This window comes from Mytilus trossulus, chromosome 8, assembly GCF_036588685.1.
Source record: "Mytilus trossulus isolate FHL-02 chromosome 8, PNRI_Mtr1.1.1.hap1, whole genome shotgun sequence".
Lineage (NCBI taxonomy): Eukaryota > Metazoa > Mollusca > Bivalvia > Mytilida > Mytilidae > Mytilus > Mytilus trossulus.
In genome coordinates this window covers 52,451,962-52,471,873 of record NC_086380.1, presented here as the reverse complement: position 1 = coordinate 52,471,873, position 19,912 = coordinate 52,451,962, and the positions used below count along the sequence as shown (strand labels likewise).

The following is a 19,912-nucleotide window of genomic DNA, read 5'->3' as shown; positions in this document are numbered from 1 at the left end:
ATCTCCACCAGCAGTGGCATCGACCCAGTGGTTGTGAATAAACTCATTATAGATATCAGGACTGAATTAGTATATACGCCAGACGCGCGTTTCGTCTACAAAAGACTCATTAGTTACGCTCGAATCCAAAACAGTTAAAATGGCCAAATAAAGTACGAAGTTGAAGAGCATTGAGGACCAAAATATTATACATATTATATATTTGTAAATTCCAAACAACAAAGGTTATTCTACTAGTAATAAACTGAGAAGCAATCTATTCCTTTTAAGTCTTAAACTTTGTAAATATGGATAAGAAAAGTCGAACGATCCATGATTTGCTTCCAAGTTTCATAATTATATTCATTGAATTTCCTTCTGTTCTTCATTTTTCTTATATCCATACATTTTCAAACCAGATGTTTTAGTTACAGTAAAGGTATTTTCCCTCAAAGAAGAAAACACTAAGAGAGCAAAACTTCCGTCGTTTTCTTTATTTTTTATTTCCATGATTATTTTTTTAGGTACTTCGGATAAAAAAGACTTATATTTACCTTAAATCGTATTAAATATAATTTAAAGTCCTAATTAACATAAGTTATAAACCAAAAAATATGGATTTTTTTTTAAATAGTTTACAATTAACCTTAAAATTTATTATTTTTTTTTTTTTTTTTATCTTACTTTAAAGTTTATTATATATTTTAAAAAAAGCAATGTTTATTAAGGTGAACATTTATATGAAATTAATCAGATTTAAAAATATCTAAAACTATTTATTTCAATTGAATTCAGTTTAAATTCTAGTTAAATTCGATTTTTTTCAGTGAAATGCATATATTTTATTTCAATTTGAAATTTTATATTCATAAACTATGCATCTAATTTCATATTAAATGCATCATTTCAAGCAGTGAGCTTTTTATTTTATTTAGAAAATAATTAATTTTCTTTTAATCAGACTCATCAATCATAAAAACACAGATGATTGATCTATGTTGTTTGATATTTAACAAAGAAAAACATTTTTTTCTTCGGGTTTAAAACACATTTGATTATCTATCATGCAATATATCATAATCGAAATCATATCATTCTTTAGTTTGTAGTGAAACTGTGTGCATCTTTTTTTACAATATCACTACATCTACAGTCATCAAGGTTTCCCATTTTCAGACTTTATCAGATAAGTAGTTGTTGTATATACATAGTTCATGAATGATAAATCCTTGTCTTAATTTATCTGTGCAATTGGAATACAAAATAAACCGAAACTAAGGAAACGAATCTTATTATATAGATTGACCGTCTTTGATTCCTATAAAACAAAATTATTTGGTTTGAAGTGCGTCTTGGCATTTCGAATGTCATAAAGTGAGAGGTTTCGCGCTATAAAACCAGGTTTAATCCACCATTTTCTACATTTGAAAATGCCTGTACCAAGTCAGGAATATGAAGTTCTTGTCCATTCGATTTTGATGTGTTTTGTTATTTGATTTTGCCATGTGATTATGGACTTTCCAAATTGATTTATTTATATTTTTGGAAGTTTGTATATTTCGATAAAACATTTTCAGTTTTATTCTTATTTGGTTTGATGAAAGAGTTTACAAAGTTGGACTGTCCTGTAAAGGACGTCATCACATACCCTATTTTCTTTATTCGGATCTATATCTGCTCTTTCTAATAACAATTTAACAATGTTGATGAATCCACCTTCAGCAGCTGCGTGTAAGGGAGTGTCACCATACTGAAATAAAAGGTATACAATATTCGTATTATCATACAGACGTGTAATACAAACTATATCATACAAATGATTAAAGTACAAAAAACATTGGCTAACAATTCGACTCTCACTTGTACGACAATCGCATAAATTTAATAATATTGATAATGATGCGTGAACAAAACAAACAGACACAATAGGTAACAAAAATCAAAAATAAAGTAAAAAGTCTAATTCATGAGGTCACTTCGTGAAAAGGGAACGGGATTGTAGTTACAACATAAGGAAAATATCAGATATCATCTATATAACAGATATTCCATTACGGTCAATCAACTCGTGATGGCGGTCGTAAAATTACGAAGTGATGATTTCAGTTTCCCAATGCTTCACTATTGGGAGCTGAAATCATCTCTTTTGTCGTTAGGTTTTTTTTCAACCGACCCTCATAGTCAAATTCTAGATATAAATTATAATCAAGGAGCAAAATCAAGAGCTCAAACACATCAAACGAAGGGATAAAATAATGCAAAAAATAAAAAACTTCCGGGCTACAAAAGGTTTCAATGTGAAATGAACTATGACTTTATCATTTACCAATAATAATATACAGCAAAGATTAAAATGTAGAACGTCAAATTTAGTTTTAACCTCGACCTCAATTTCAAGGTCATAAGCAAGGACCTAAATCAAAAGAACTATAGTTTCTACTGTCCAAAATGTATATGATTTGTGTGTTAGAACAACACACAGCTAAAAAAGGGTGAAACACATCCAATTAAATATCAACATACATTTTCCACCAAAAAAGTATGTCTCACGATGTGTCGAAACTTACAATTTAGAAAAAAATATTTGTCGCTATCTTAAGTGATAATAAACCAAGATTAATAAACATTACCTTTTTTTTCATTTTAATGAAACAATGACCTCAAATCAAAGACCCTATCACTCATGATTTACCGGTTACAAATGCATATCACTATTATCCAATGCATATGGTGAAATAAACCACATATGGATTCTTCGGATATCTTCCGGAAAATTCGTTAGAACGATATAACGAGCAATATGGTAAAATAATATTGTCGTAATCTTTAACGGTTGCAAAGGAGTACTCCGCACAAAATAATCAGTGTTCGGGGATATAAGTTTGACAAAGCAAAGTGTTCGATTAACAAAATGGTTAAACAGTGTCACTTTCAAAAACGTATAAACTGTTCAAAATTATATACATGTATCAAATATTTAATTTTTAAAACAACAATACTGCGCAAAAAAAAACAATGAGGCGATTGCAAATATATAAGTAAAAACCATCTGTTCAGAGAACAATTGAACGTCATTCCGTCCAACTCTACATATTTTGGTAGAACAATATTCACTTCTAGTCTAAAATGTCAATGTTTTTGTCAGATGGTAGTTTAATATGCACTGATTTCAAAAATATATAGAATTTTATATATTTTTGCTAAAAAAAAGAGAGATGAATAGGTACTTTCGGTATACAAAATTTCACTTCTGGTTTATGGTTACGGAACAATTTGAATTAAAAGACACCTACTATATGTGTTACGAGTAATATCATCGCAAAACCAATAAAATCCTGGTATCTATGATGAGTTTATTTGGAATATAAGAGAAGAGAAAACTACCAAAATTGACATTATATTTTAAATGGACCAAGGACCTTAAATCAAAAGATCCTAGAGCTCTATCACTTGTTGATTACTAGCTACAAATGCAGGTTCTTTATATAAAATACAGAAGGGGAAATAACTCGTATATTGAGTCTGCATATTGCTTCGAACCAATGAGAACAATATCTTGAAGATGTAACGAGCAATTCGGAAAAATTTCTCGGTTTCATTCACGGTAGCTTATTAGATAAAGAGAAGTAATAACAGGAAAAACAGTGTTCAGAAAGATAACTCTTTCAAAAAAAAAGTGCACGGTCATACAGGATGAAAATAAAAAGCACAATAATTGTTCGATATCAAATGTAAAATATCTAAACGACATGTTGCGACACAAAAAAACTGTGCAGGAAACAAATATGGCGGAAGAATACAGGATACAGATAAACAGGAAATGCAAAAGAATGGCCAAGTTGATACCCAGACCTCAATCCGATCGAACATGTAAAAATCCAGGACTGTAAATAAAATTTGCAAACTCTTCACTGTGAATTTTTGCTGATTCATCATTTTCTAAATTTAAAAAAAAAACTGAAAATGCATTAATAAGAGAAGAAATAAAATTCCAAAACGGTAAATTCAAAAGATATTAAATGGAATGCTAAACGCTGCAAATCCGTCATCTATACACGTGGAGCATGTACGATATATTGATTTTGCATAAAACGATACCCATTTAGACACTTGGACCCTACTGCACCCCATATCAAAAAATGCCAATTGAATATGAGTGATAAACATTCGTTTTGCTTTTGACTTTTCATAGTTCCGTTTTGTTATTAGAATCATAAGTTTTTGTAATAATTGTTTTTTTAATTTGTTGCAAATTTGTATTGGCTCAGTATATATCACAAAATCTAATCTAATCAGGTTTAAAAAGCACTTGATTCAACTGCTGTTGGACGTTTCGTCCCTGAGGGTATCACCAGCCCAGTAGTAAACATTCCGGTGTTGACATGAATATTAAAAATGTGGTAATTTTTGTAAATTTCAAGTTTACAAAACTTTGAATTTTTCGAAAAACTAAGGATTTTTTTTATCCCAGGCGTAGATTACCACATCAGTATTTGACACAACTTTTTGGAATTTTGGATCCTCAATGCTCTTCAACTTTGTACTTCTTTGGCTTTATAAATATTTTGATATGAGCGTCACTGATGAGTCTTGTGTAGACGAAACGCGCGTCTGGCGTACTAAATTATAAACCTGGTACATTTGATAACTATTTATATCACTGGGTCGATGCCACCGCCGGTGGACGTTTCGTCCCCGAGGGTATCACCAGCCCAATAGTCAACATTTCGGTGTTGACATGAATATCAATAATGTGGTCATTTTTTGTAAATTTCCTGTTTACAAAACTTTTTTTTTTTTTTTTTAAAGACAAAGTATTTCCTTATCCCATGCATAGATTACCTAAGCCGTATTTGACACAACTTTTTAGAATTTGGGTCCTCAATGCTCATCAATTTTGTACTTTTTTGGCTTTATAAATATTTTGATATGAGCGTCAGTGATGAGTCTTATGTAGACGAAACGCGCGTCTGGCGTACTTAATTATAATCCTGGTACCTTTGATAACTTTTTTACACCACTTGATCGATGCCACTGCTGGTGGACGTATCGTCCCCGAGGGTATCACCAGCTCAGTATGAATATCAATAATGTGGTCATTTTTGTAAATTTCCTGTTAACAAAACTTTTAATTTTTCAAAAAAATAAAAAAGGCTTTTCTTATCCCATGCATAGATTACTTTAGCCGTATTTGACACAACGTTTTGAAATAATTTTGGATCCTCAATGCTCTTCAACTTTGTACTTCTTTGGCTTTCTTAATATTTTGATATGAGCGTCACTGATGAGTCTTATGTAGACGAAACACAAGTCTGGCGTACTGAATTATAATTATGGTAGCTATGATAACTAACTATATCTACAATAATCGAGGAATCCCATTTTCAGACTTTATTCAAATAAGTAGTGGCAGTATATATACATGCGTTCATGAATGAAACATCCTTGTCTTAATTCTATCTGTTAGATTGAAATTCAAAAGAAAACTTAAACCAAGAAAACGCATCTTAATCGACTGATTATCCTTGATTCCTATAAAACCTCATTGCTTTTGATATAAGTATTTCTTGTTTTTTTGATAATTGTGGATACATAAAAAAAGTTAACCCTGATATTTATCGGATTTTGTAGATATGTGTAGTTTGTTAAGCACCATCATATTGACATTGCTTTTAATGAACGATTCAACAAAGTTTGACAATAATGTACAAAACGTCAACTCGTACCTTATTTTCTTTACTTGGATCTATATCTGCTCTTTGTAATAACAAGTTCACTATGTCGAGATTTCCACCACTGACAGCTAAATGTAGGGGAGTACCACCTCTATACTAAAATGAAAAGGTAACACTGTTCATAGCATCATATGAAAATTAACAAAAACAATATATACAAATGGTTACAATACAAAAAATTACATTGGCCAACATTTCGAGAAGTTGATGAATTTCAAACCGTTTTTTTGTTTATCGCAATTTTGTTTAAACTGTAAATGTGATTTATGTTAATAGCTTGTGTACATAATACATTTTCATTTTCACTAAATCCCGTATACATTGACAATGGTTGCCTGTTTTGCAGAAGTTCGGTTGTTCTATCTCCTGTTTTCCCCATTTTCTAACAACAAAAACATGGTCCCCTTCGTGTAAACAAACATTGTCATACAAATGATTAGATTACAAAAACAAAACATTCAAAAGTTCATCAAAATATAAAGAATTCAAAAACCGTGTTTGCAATTGCATTTTTGTACATATGGATAAAGTAAATAACTTGTATTCATATAGCATGTTCATGGTGATGTTAATTCAAATTCCTTTTAAGTTTAAAAATATTGCCAGTGTTCCATAAAGTCGGTTGTCTGTCTATTTACTCCAGCTCCTCCACCAACAAAAACTAGTCGCCATGGTATAATCAATACCACTGAACAAAGCTTTATACTCCAACAAACAAATACACTAACAACATCATGGTAAGTTGAATCACACTCATAGTATAACAGTTGGTATAATTACGGTCAGATTTCCAGATTATACACACACAAAAGTTAAAATTAGCCTTAAAATGCTTTAATTCCAAAATAAAGAAAAAAAGCCATTTTTATACACAACTCAATGCAAATGTAGAAGGAAATGCCTGCATGGAATCTATATATCCTTACACATACAATCGCGTTACAAAAATTCGTTAAGAACACCCTTGTAGATTTCGAAAAAGAGCGGGCTAATGCTGCTATAAGGCAGCACTAGTACTCGCAAAAATATAAGTTGCAAAACTTGTTTCCCAATCCACTCTAGATAAATATGTTTTTTTTCACTCTTATTGATTCTTTATTGAATATATTGATGTTTAACAATTAAACTTGGTGTACAGCATTTCATCAAGTTTCCCTGTTCAATTACCACTGAATACCCAGGGATAATATTCAGTAAAATTAACTAATAAAATACATTGGTTTAATTATCTGAACACATTGAACTATTATTACAGTTGTTACAAATAGTCTTACACTATGTGTTCGGTTTTTCTCGAGAACAGTCCGGCCTTTCTCGAGTGCAAATGTCATACAGCTTAAAATTTTATGTGTTTGTGTATTTATGTTTAAAACAATAAACAATAACCAAATGTTCAAAACAAGGTGGTACTCAACACTTTGACTATTGGTGACCTTCTGCTGTTGTTTTTTCTGTGGTCGGGTTGTTGTCTCTTTGACACATTCCCCATTTCAATTTTCAATTTTATTTGCTACTTCACTAAAAAGTATTTTCAGATATATTTATAAAAAAATATCTACACATTCATTTGTTTACTAAAATTGATCATTCATCCGGAATGACTTTGTGGGTTCTTTAATTATCTATTCAGAAAAGAATTACGGTCAACGACCTCGAACGACTTTTCGTATGTTTAAACAAAATTAAAAAAATCATGTTATTGCATTGAAAACATTAGTTTGTGTTCGGTTTTTTTCTAGAGCAGTCCGGCCTTTCTCGAGTGCGTTCGTGTTTTTCGATTGATTATACAAATGTCCTACAGCTTAAAATGTTATGTGTTTGTGTATTTATGTTTAAAACAATAAACAATAACCAAATGTTCAAAACTAGGTGGTACTCAACACTTTGACTGAAATTAATTTGGCTTGTTTAAATTTCATTAAACTTTTGACAAAATATTTTTCTTTGAGGCTTTGACAAGAATATCAAAATTACAAACAAAATTAAACCTGACTCTTTATCGAAAAAAATGGTCGAATAAATAGCAGTTTGAAAAAAAATCATTTTGATTATTGAGAAGCTTCATATTTTCTAAACAATAGAACGTGACTAAAAAGTTTAGCTGGTTACACAGAGTTATCTCCATGTAGTGTTATGTACCACTATCGTAGAGTGATTGTATCGGACACAAATTAAGGCTTAGAAATAGAAACGTCTACTTGCAATGGTACATTTATTGGAACCCTGAATACCTAACGTCACAACAACGGTGACATCGTGTACAATAGAGAGCGGTAGCGGGAACACCCCAGGTGCAATTCTTAACATTCTTGGGGCCCGCAAATAAATTTAATTACAATAAATTGAAAGTAAATTATGAAAATTTCACTTTGAATTACTGTCTCTGATAAATATAAAACTTTGAATATCTTTAATTGTCTTTGATAATTAGCACTAATAAAATAAAATTATTTCTATAATAAAGCACGAACAGTTAACAGTTCATATTAAAAACCAATTGTTTAGAGAACAATTGAAGGTCTTTCCATTGAAAAAAATGTGTTTTGATATGAAAGTTGTAAAATTAAGTTTAAAATGTCATTTCAATCGTCAACTGATGGGTTATTGTACGCTGATTCCAGAAATATATGGTTTCTATACAATATTTTTTTTAATAAGGGAGATAATTTGTTACTTCCGGTTTGAAAAATGTTACTTCCGATAATATTTGAATATTTAATTGACACTGATTCCAAAATGATCTGGTTCTATATACTTTTTTATTAATAAAGTACAAAACAAAGCTACTTCCGGCTTACACAAGGTCACTTCCGGTTGTTTTTTTCAAGGTTAAATGGTTTGATACCTTTTGCCAAAAGTCTCATGGCTATATCATGTATACATATGAGCTGAAAGCAAAGGTCAAAAACTAGAACGTCATATTAATCTATGACCTTGAGATCAATTTCAAGGTCATAAACCAAGGACCTCAAATCAAAAGACCATAGGTCTTAATAATATTTGGTTAATCAGTTATATCACCATACGCGTATTTTTAAATACAAGAGGGGAGAAAACTCACTTTTACGTTTAACGTACCCTTGCAATCAAAATTTATGTGTAACGACATGTCGAAACTAACAATTTATAAAAAATAATATGTCGATATCTTATACGGTTTCTGGAAATTAGTGGAAATAAGCCAAATTAGAATATGACCTTGACCTTTGACCTTGACCTAATTTTTATATTTTTGGACCAAGGACCTCAAATCAAAAGATCCTTGGTCTCTAGCACTTATGGTTTACAAGATAGAAATGCATATCACTTATATCAAATGCATAAGGGGAAATAACTCTCATATGGAGCGTTCATATCACTTCGGTCAAAATAGGACAAATCATTCGAAGGATATAACGAGCAATTTTGTAAAATAAATTTGTCATAATATTTTACGGTTGCGAAGGAGTTGCGCTAACAAGGAAAACAGTGTTTGGGGAGATAACTCCTAAGAAGAGAAGTATTCGTTTACGCAGGGTAAATTTCAAAAGCGCATAAACTGTTCGATATCATATACCAAATATCTAAGCGACATATTGCGAAATAAATGTTTATCGCAAGAAGAAAAAAAAATATAATCAGAAGAAAAACAATAAGTCTTTCCACAGAAAAGTGGAAAGACCTAATACTTATACGATAGTCTCATTTGGTCCACATTTTTATCTGTTCCTTTGCATCGGTCTTCGCTCGTCTGGCGGGTAGTATTTCATCACACGTTAGAACATCATAACTTGGTTGATTGTAAATCAAATAAAAAAAAATCATAAGCGTCATCACACGAGTTTATGTAAGGATAATGCAAAAATAGATACAGAAGATAGTGTGAACGTAAGTACCATTCAACACAACGCGAAGGACACGGACACAATTTAACATTCACAGGCAACCACGAATTTCATGCTCAAAACCGCAATAAATCCTATAAGTTCAGGACTACAATCATTAGATGCCGTCATTCTTTTTGATGCGGGCACACAGAGGTCGTTCATCACAGAAGACTTAGCCGCTAAATTGCAGTTATCAATAACTGGCACAGAAAGTTTAAATTTATCTGGTTTCGGGGACAGCGCAGAAAGTACGAAAATTATACACTTAAAAACTGCAACTATTTATTTGCAAACGACGAAGGGAAATTGCCGATCAGAGTATTGATCGTACCGGGAATCGCCGCACCACTCAAAAACTTAAATCCGCAAAGCTGCTCATGTATCGTACTTATCTCGGATCAAACTCGAATATCCAGTAATCGCGAAAGACAATTTCCAAGTCTCAGGACTTGTAGGAGCCGACTACTATTGGTCAATTATAGAAAACCATACCATTAGAGGTGCGGGACCTACTGCCGTGAACTCAATATAGGTTATTTACTGTCAGGACCACTTCACGGTACACCAAGTTACAATGGCCAGCCAACATATATGATGAATGTAAATGACATCAAGCAAGACAGAATAATGCGACCTGGAGAAGTTTTGGAAGTTAGAAACACTCGGAATTGAGCGAATAGATGAGAAGGAAACATGGAACAAGAAATTAAGAGAAGTATATGAGAAGACATGTAACAGTTACCATGACAACATATATTTTACTACATTATCCTGGTTACGGCACCAATATCGTAGAGTGATTGTATCGGACATAAATCAAGGCTTAGAAATGAGAACGTCTACCTGCAAAGATACTTGCATTGGAACCCTGAATAGCTAACGTCACAACAACGGCGATTGCAATTCTTAACAACCACCTAAAGTACTTTTCAAGGATTGAAACAAATGCATTCGTCAGTTTGATAGTTGTGTATTAACACTTATATGTTGTTATATAGAAGTATCGTTCATTTGTATATATTGCTGTTTGTCATATCTTATAAGTTACATGCAGAGTATATATGTAAGACCCAGATTCACGTCTGGTCTCTACGACGTCCGACCCTCAAACCGCCGTCCAAATCATGCATCACAAAAAAATAACCTCAAATTGACGGCCAATGTTATGCTTATTCAATCGACGTCTAATTTTTGGTTTCACTGAACGACGTCCATTTTTTTACTTCTCTAATTGACGTTCATTTTTTTAGCTTGTCTAATCTACGTCCGTTTTGGACACAGAATACAAAATCCAACTGAACCGATATCAGCTGATTTTTTTTTTTAAAACAAAGAAGTGGTATCATTGCTTATGAGACAACTCTTCACAAGAGATCAAATGATATAGACCACCGTTCGGCCTTCGAAAAGGAAAAACGCCCATACCGTAAAGTCAGCTATAAGAAGCCTCAAAGTGACAAATGTAAAACAATTCAGACGAGAAAATAACGACATAGTTGATGTACAAAATAATGCACGAAAAACAAAAATGACAACCACTAAATTACATTCTTCTGACTTGGAACAGGCACTTACAATGTGGCGAGCACATACATTTATAATTTTACGGGGTTGAACATGTTAGCATGTTTCAACCCCTCTTTCTAACCAGTTAGAATTGTGATGTAACAGTACAACATAAGAACGAGCTATAAAAACCAGTTGACACTTTTAAACATATTATGTGTCACAGATATAAAAATATATTTTTTAATGCATTACCTACTAGTATGTCAACAAGTTGTGTAATTTTGGAGATTTAAACTACATTAAGATTAGGAGATGTGATATGATTTCCAATAGGACAGGACAACTATTCACAAGAGTTCAAATAAAGTGAATGTGAGAAATTATAGGCAACCGTACGGCTTTCAACAATGATTTGAACCCATATCTATATATTGTCTATTGTTGCAGACTGAAAAATGCTCTCAAGATGTCGTTTGGTTTTTTTTTTGGTCGTTGGGTTGTTTTCTCATTGACTAACACTGATTAGCATGATGCATGTATTTTTTTAATATATAAATATGAATGACACACTACAATGTAGATCGATTGGATTAATATTTTACGAAGATAAACATTAATATACATGTTATACTATTTCGGGTTTAAAAAATCTCTGAGGGAAGTATGTATAAATACTTGAAAATTAAGTTGGCATAAGAACCCTACAAAACATGAACATGTATAAGTGTAAGTCCAGTAATTAATCATTTATTGATATTTGACATTGATTTGAGATGACTACACAATCAATCGGACGTCGTTTTGGCAATACATGACATCAAATTGGACGTCGGTTAGAAGAACAAAATATTGGACGTCGATTTGAGAATGTGACATCAGATTTGGACGTCGATTTTAGGAACGAACGTCGATTAGAAACTGGACGCCGATCTGAGTCTAACATATATTCGTGATGTAATTATCATAGATAATTCGGATTGAGACATCCATACATATAGTGTGCTAAGCTGATGAACTAATAATGTCATTGTTAATCATTTATGGGATTTAATTTTAATTTTATTGTCAATGGGAATATAAATGGAGCGGGTTAGGTGTGTGTGGTTTTTTTTTAATATTTCATTCAAGGATTTTTATGTGTTTGTGGGGGGATTGGTTATAAGGAGGAAAGGTCTCCTTTAGTAGAATATGTTTTATCACATAGCATTTTTCTGATTCCTCACTGCTGTCTAGTAGGTTTCTTGCAACTTTTTTTTTAAATCGGGGGTTCCCCAAACAAATATTGTTATCAGTAAAAAGCAAAAGTAGCATGAATTGAATGATTTTTATGTGTTCGTGGGGGGATTCGGTAGGAGGAAAGGTCTCCTTTAGTAGAATATGTTTTATCACATAGCATTTTTCTGATTCCTCACTGCTGTCTAGATTTTGACCACAAGGTCTTGAAACCCCTGCTTCTACATACATAAAACAGTTCATTTTTTTCAGAAAAATAGAAATTGGTGTTTAACATGAATATGAGAGTTAACTCATAATATTCACTACAAACTGTTTCATAAGATATATTTCAGGCAATTCAAATTAGCAAAAAAACTATTCAAATACTCCTTTGCTTGTAGTTTTAATTCTAATCCAATATTGCAATGTTTTAAAGAACATACAAGTAGAAAACTTTTATCTAAATTATACATTCAAAACATTTAGATTTTATTCGGACTAAGTCTTAATGATAAAATAAATATAAAGTTTAGTTCGTTAAAGACTAATAAGGGCACCACGTGGCGGATCCAGTCAGTTAAAAAAGGGGTAGTCAACCCAAGATAAAAAGGGGGTTCCAGTCATATGTTTCCATTCAAAAACATTGATCATTAAAAAGGGGGATTCCAGCTCTAGGACCTCCATCCCCTTGGATTGCCCAACAAGGTGAATTCCTACATATGCAACATATATTTTTGTATGCTAAGCGTATCCGGTCGTCGTATTTTTAATCCAAACTCATATATGCCTCAGTATGTTCGACAATGAATGTTTGTAAACTGTTGAGAAGAAACTTGGAGGCTTTTTTTAAAGCCGGTATATGTAAAATACATGTATGAGTACCTTAATTAAACTGATACATGTAAGTGCCTTGGATAATAAATATTGCATTATCGTCAGGTCTTTCTGTCAAATCCAACGAATGAATCAAAATGTCTTCCGTCTTATACCCGTCCATATTGACAACTGCATACCATGAACATGATGCATTGTTTGATAATAAGAATGCACGATACAGCCAACCATGACCTGCTGCTCCATATTAGCACATGGATTAAACGGGAATATGCAAAATGTCACCTTTGACTCTTGTTACATCGACTCAATTGTCAAATTTTGTATGAAGATGTCATAGTAAGGTAAATAGTAGGACTCCATTTAAGAACAATACAAATTATTATTAATCAGGATCTGATACTGTTAATAAAAATGCTGTCCATTCTTTCTCATTTAATATACAAAATAAACAAATAAAGGGTTTAACATCGGGTGTTAGACAGTTATACACTTTGGGGATACGTCCGTTAGGGTTTCTTGACCAGACACACCTATCTCTTAGTGTGTAACTTTTATAATATTTTTTGATGATGCATTGTGAGTATATGCCATTATTTTTCACTTAAGGACAGTTATATACTAGAAAGAGTCTAGAATGTTTTTTTTTCTTATTCAAATTTTCATTAAAATACCCGAACCCTCTGTTTAAAAAAAAAACGGTTTTACTGTTGCTCTCGAAAAAAAAAACTGGACAATATCAAAAACTGCGCTGTTCATAGCATCGTCTGAAAGTTAATAAAACAATTCATACAAATGATAAGAGTAGAATTCAAGTCATTTGCAAACATTTCGAGACGGCAATGAATCTCATAATTTTCCGTAATTTCGTTATAAGTGGTTTAAGTTAATTACTTGTGTACCTAATATTGTGCATGGTGATGTGTATTCAAATCTTATTTACATGACACACTTTGCATATTTTATAGAAGTGCAATTGTCCTTTGTGTTTATTTTCCCATCTTCCACCAATAATAATATGGTCCCCTGTGTATGGCCATTACTGTACGTGGCGTCAAACTCAACAAACAAATACACAACACTATTATGGTAATTCGTACGGACAGCATACAAGTTAGTAGTTAGTATCATTACGGGCAGATATGAAGAAAGGGGTTACAATAAAGGCAATCGAAATAAGACCAGATTTAGTTAAAGCAGTCACATTTATATAAAAGAAACATAAAAAGCTGCTTATATCTACGTCATTTGTAACGTAGTTGAAAGTTTTTTCATGTGCAATAATATCACATTTACTTTTTTTTCAATATGTATCAGGATATGTGTAATTTAAATATCATTTTTTTTTCCTTTTATTTGATGTCTCAAACGATTTAGCAATTTTACTACTCGATCAATATATTCATACCGTATTATTTTTTTGGGATCTGTATATTTTATTTGACAAAGTTTGACAATCCTGTAAAGAGCGTAATCTCGTACCTTGTCAGTTTTATTTGGATCTATATCTGCTCTTTCTAATAACAATTTAACTATGTTGATGAATCCACCTTTGACAGCTCTGTGCAAGGGAGTATACCCATTCTGAAATGAAAAGTTTGTAATGCTCGTATTATTATACATAAGTTTAAAAACACTTTGTCATACGCATGATTATAGTCAAAAACAAAATAACACTGGCCACAAATTCGAAATTAAAGAACTGCAAAATGATGTTTATCAATCGCATTTTTTTATGGAATTGTACTTATGGATTAAATGTATAACGTGTGTAAAAAAAACAAATTCCTTTTAAATTCACAAAGATTGCAAGTTATAAAAAATGTCGATTGTTCCGTCTGTTTACTCTAGCTTCCACCACCAACAAAACTAGTCGCCATGGAATAACCATTATCATTGAAAGAAGCTGCCTACTCCAACATACAAATACACGAACAATATCATGGTAAGTTGTATCAAACTCATATTATAACAGTTGGTATAATTAAGGTCAGATTTTTACAAAGAGGTCTCCGTCAAGTAAGTAACGTATGGTCCATTGCAATGTCTTACGAAACTTTAGGTATTCCTGTATTCCTGTATATTTCCGTTTCTCATTTTCTGTCTTACTATAGTGTACTCGTTAATTAAATATAGACACGGAAATTAAAGTAACTTACAAAAATTATTTATTTTTCACATAGTTTAAATCGATGTATCTTATAGTTTCGGTCAACAACAAATATTCCCTAGCTGCATATTGATATATGAAATAGCTTGTAATAAAAACAACGATGTGTTAAATAATAAAATTAATGAAGATAATGTTGACATTTGTTGAGTCTTGCAAACAACATTGTAAATGAAGGAACAGCTCAATAAACTTTTAAAACCGTGTCAAATTGTAATATCGGTCACTGACGCGAAACGGGCGTTAATTGTGGAAAAGTACACACTACGAAAATTGTGAATTGTGGTTCCGATCTGTAAAGGGATTATTGTGCTGTCATGCACCGTGACTTACAACAAGTCTTGCTGCTATAAATGAACATATATTCTGTTTATTTGAGATCAATTTTAGTCTGCGATAACGATGGGTTGGTTGATTTAAGTTTTACGACCTTGACTTGTTCTAAGTCGACATTCTCTTACGTCTAATGCATTTAATAAAAAACGTATATTTACGTTCAGGTCATATAATATAAGTCTACCAACAAAATTAAAATCAACATCAACATTATTAAAATAAACAAGAATGGAAAAGAAACAATCATGCACTGTTGATTTGATATATTTTTTATTAACTATATTTAAGGGGTAATGTCTAAATAAAACTAATTGTCGTACAAATAAAATATTTCATCTAGGTGCTTTCATTGAAGTTCGCGTTACATATCAAAATGAATGTCATTGGTCGGAACTTTTGCAAACTTTCAATCCAGGTGTTCTCATCGAGGTCCGCGTTCATTTTTCAATTCAATACACAATATTTCATCTAGGTGCTTTCGTTGAGGTTCGCGTTAGATAGTAAAATTAATTTCATTGGTCGGAACATTTGAACACTTTCAATCCAGGTGTTCTCATCGAGGTCCGCGTTCGTGTTTCAATTCAATACACAATAGGAAGTCCAATATGGTAAAAAAAAGAATTTTAAACTCTACGATGTTCGAGTAAATAAATAGAATTTAGAAAATAAAACACTTTTACGATTCTTCAAACACAATACAAATACTATCCTTTTCGCTGATGAATAATTATTACTATGATTTGTATACTATTCAATTTGGAAACAGTATACCTGACAATATATATGTTCCTGATTTGATTTATTCCTCGAGAAAATAAATTTGAATTATTCACTTAAATCAATAATTGATCAACTTGAACTTTGAAAAAGTTACAATTATATACCTTTTCACATCCTTTAATTTAAGGTAATTTAATCCAAAAAACTAAATAAAATTAATTGTATTATTTAATTTAGATTCTTTATTTCTTATAAAACCAAGTTAACGGTAAAAAGAAAGATATTTTTACATACAATATTAACATACAGAGTTTTGCGTATGACAATTTGCACAACTTGAAACGAGCAACAAGAATGAGCGATTGGTGATCAGACTTGAGAACATACTTTTATTTATATATGATTCAAATTAATTTACACAACATTTTCAAAACACAATATTTTTTTAAATAAATAAAGTGCCCAATTTCGAAACATGGTTAGGTTTAAGAAAAGGTCTTCTACTTTCTGTTAGAGCTGTGCAGTTTAGAATATAGTGAAATATATCAACCAATCTCTTGAGAGTTACAAAGTACATAGTACCTTTCCTGTCTCATAATTCTATGCCATCTACCGGTTTCTATAGGTAACCGATGATTTTCAGTTCTAAACCTTCATAACGTTATCTTATCTTTATAACGTAATACGTCTAAATATTCTTCAAATTCAAAGTTTTCTTTAAACAGTTTTAAACATAATACTTTTGGAGAATATTCCATTTCTGATTTCCAAGTCTGCTGAAAATGATAAAATAATCTCTGTTTAATGCTCAACTTTAACCCTTTTGGATTAAAACTATAGTTACTCTGATTTAACCAAATATTTTAAAATCCATATTTTTTCAAGATATTTTTTATACAAATCAACCAATCGAAAGTATATATCTTTATTACCAAAGTCTATATAAACTATAGGTATACAACTATATCAACATCAATAATACATATAATACATACATAAACACAGACTATGTGACAGCAGAAGGTGTTGTAGAATAAACAAACATTATTTTAACATTTCGGATCTAAGCTTAAAAGATCTAAATGTAAATTTACCTAAGTTACTCAATTCTTTTACATTATTAGTACTCATCAGTTTAATTAATTTGTACATCGACGTTTTTTCCCAATAAAATAGCTTAATATAAATTGTTCTAAAACCTTGAAAACGTGGACATTTGAGGATGAAATGAAACTCATAGGATAAGCGCCTAGCTCTCCATAAACCATAAAGCTAGGGTTGATTTTTTTCAAGTTTAACTTTCTAATGCATCAATAAAACTAAATCTCCAAATTTCACAGCCAAATAGCAATATATAGGCCTTACAATCTTATCAGAAAGATCGTACTGACATTTAATTACTGGTAGATTAACTAAAATAATTGCTTCGTTTTTTTATTAATCAATCGATAAATTGAAGTTCTGAATGGAATAAAAACATAAATAAAGAAAATATTTGTTTAACGCCATTATCTTTGACTATCCTACAGGTATACTAGCCAGGAGACTGTACAATGGGGGATCCAGGTTTTGTTCTGTAGATAAGAACTTCCGTTTGTTTGACGAAATTATTTTTCGATTGGGACATATGGTTTGAATCCCCTCTTTTCTGTGACCAGTGGTTGTCGTTTTTGTATATATTTTTCTATAAGTGTTTTACATCAATCAGGCCGATAGTTTTCTTGTTTTCTTGTTTGAATTCATATTTGTAATTTTGGGAAATGATATAAACGTTTATGCGGTTAGGTTTTTGCTCGTTGTTGAAGGCTGTACGGTGATCTAATTCATTGGCAAGTACACCACATCTTCTTGCATTTATTCGTTAAATCATGTAGATCTTCATCAAGCCTAAATAAATAAATGATTTTGAAAATGTACTTATTGTAACTATACAACTTTTAATTCCAAATAATTATGTTTATCTAACATAGAATTATTATCAGCGGAGACATATACACACCAAGTCTTAATTGGTTTAAAAGACAGACACATTATTATTGTCACATGTATATGTAATAGTGTGTTTTTATGTAAAAAAAATCTGTGAATATCTACCACCACTGTTACGGCCTTAAGAGATCAGCTGTTCTCGCGAGCTTTGAATAAACAAATCCAAACCAAAACAAGTACATAAAATGCATATTTTTAATCACAATCTTAATATAGAAACACTTAAATTGTAATACACATTTTTATGAATAATTCAATTTTATTAAATCTTTGTCAATCAGGGATGTACAGCAGCATCAATGGATTGTCAATATACAATTCCTAATATACATGCAATTCCTTGGCAGTATGACTTTGTATTCTTCTATATTGTGACCTTATTTGAACTAAAAGAAAAAGAAGAAGAAGAAGTCTGGAATTATCGCTATCTGTTCGACGGACTAAAGATTACAGTGTGTTATCGATCTAGGTGTTCTCGTTGAGGTCTGCGTTCTAAATCTAAAGCATTTCATTGGTCAGTAGATTTGCAATCTTTCAATCCAAGGAGTTCTCAATGTAGTCCGCGTTCATGTTTCAATAGGATAAACTATATTGTAAGTTTTCGATCCGAGTTAACAAAATAGATTTTTTTATCCGAAAAAGACGGATTTTCTACATGTTCTACAATAAATTTGTACAACGATTGAATATTGCTAAATGCATCAAATTGTCCAGGTCTAGATCGAACTTGCTTTGCTTCGTCGAAAGTACGAATATAGAAAAATCACAGATTTATATTAAAACTAGAACGTTCAAGAACAGTTAAAGAAATCATCACACTTTTTTTTATTGTTAGTTATTTTGTACAAATATAACTATAATGCCAACCCGAAGTTGTAAAATAGCACGTGAAATCGCAACTAAGCGTGAATTCTTTGGAAAAGCGACGGAATACCTATTGACAATTTCAAGTTCTGTTTCGACATCATTGTAATATATGTCACTGGACGTTAAAATTCAATCCTTAATTTCGTCTTCGTCAAATAGTGCTGTTGGTTTCTTTTTATTATTATTACATACTAGTATACATGAGTACACCCCAAGTTATTCCCATGTAAAGTCATTTACTAGATATTTAGTGCAAAGTAAATTTTAAAGAGAAAGTCGTATTAGGTCGATAATGCTTCAAAATAAATATAAACTGAGGATTCATGTACAACTGCCATATTCCGAATTCCCGACATTCATTTATGTAAATGAAGAAAAGATAACTAAGATAGGTATCTGTGTGAATCTACGTCTCAATCAAGCTTCATACAGAATATGAATTTTCTTGAATATGATTGCCAATGGAATAAACCATGCAGGAGATTAAACTAGCCCAATTTATTTGTGTGTGAACTATAACAACTGAAATCGTAATTATGCTGTAGTGTACGCTGGTGGTTTCTGTAATATGAAGGCGTATGGCAACCATTCTACCATACTTAGTTCAAAAGTACACCACAACCCTTTTCTTTGTCAATAATACGCTCAGGAACATACATCTTACTATTGTGCATGGATTGGTAGTAAATGTA

The 19,912-nt window shown here is 31.5% G+C and overlaps 1 protein-coding gene across 1 annotated transcript in view; it reads right to left on the bottom strand.

The window, feature by feature from the left end:
* LOC134727751 (ankyrin-1-like) overlaps positions 1–19,912 on the bottom strand; it is a 619,083-nt gene that overhangs the window by 573,390 nt on the left and 25,781 nt on the right. The window contains exons 7-8 of the mRNA XM_063592138.1: positions 14,621–14,722; positions 1,628–1,729 (exon numbers count right to left, since the gene is read on the bottom strand). Of these exons, the coding sequence (XP_063448208.1) occupies positions 1,628–1,729; positions 14,621–14,722 (204 nt within the window). The remainder of the gene's footprint in view (positions 1–1,627; positions 1,730–14,620; positions 14,723–19,912) is intronic.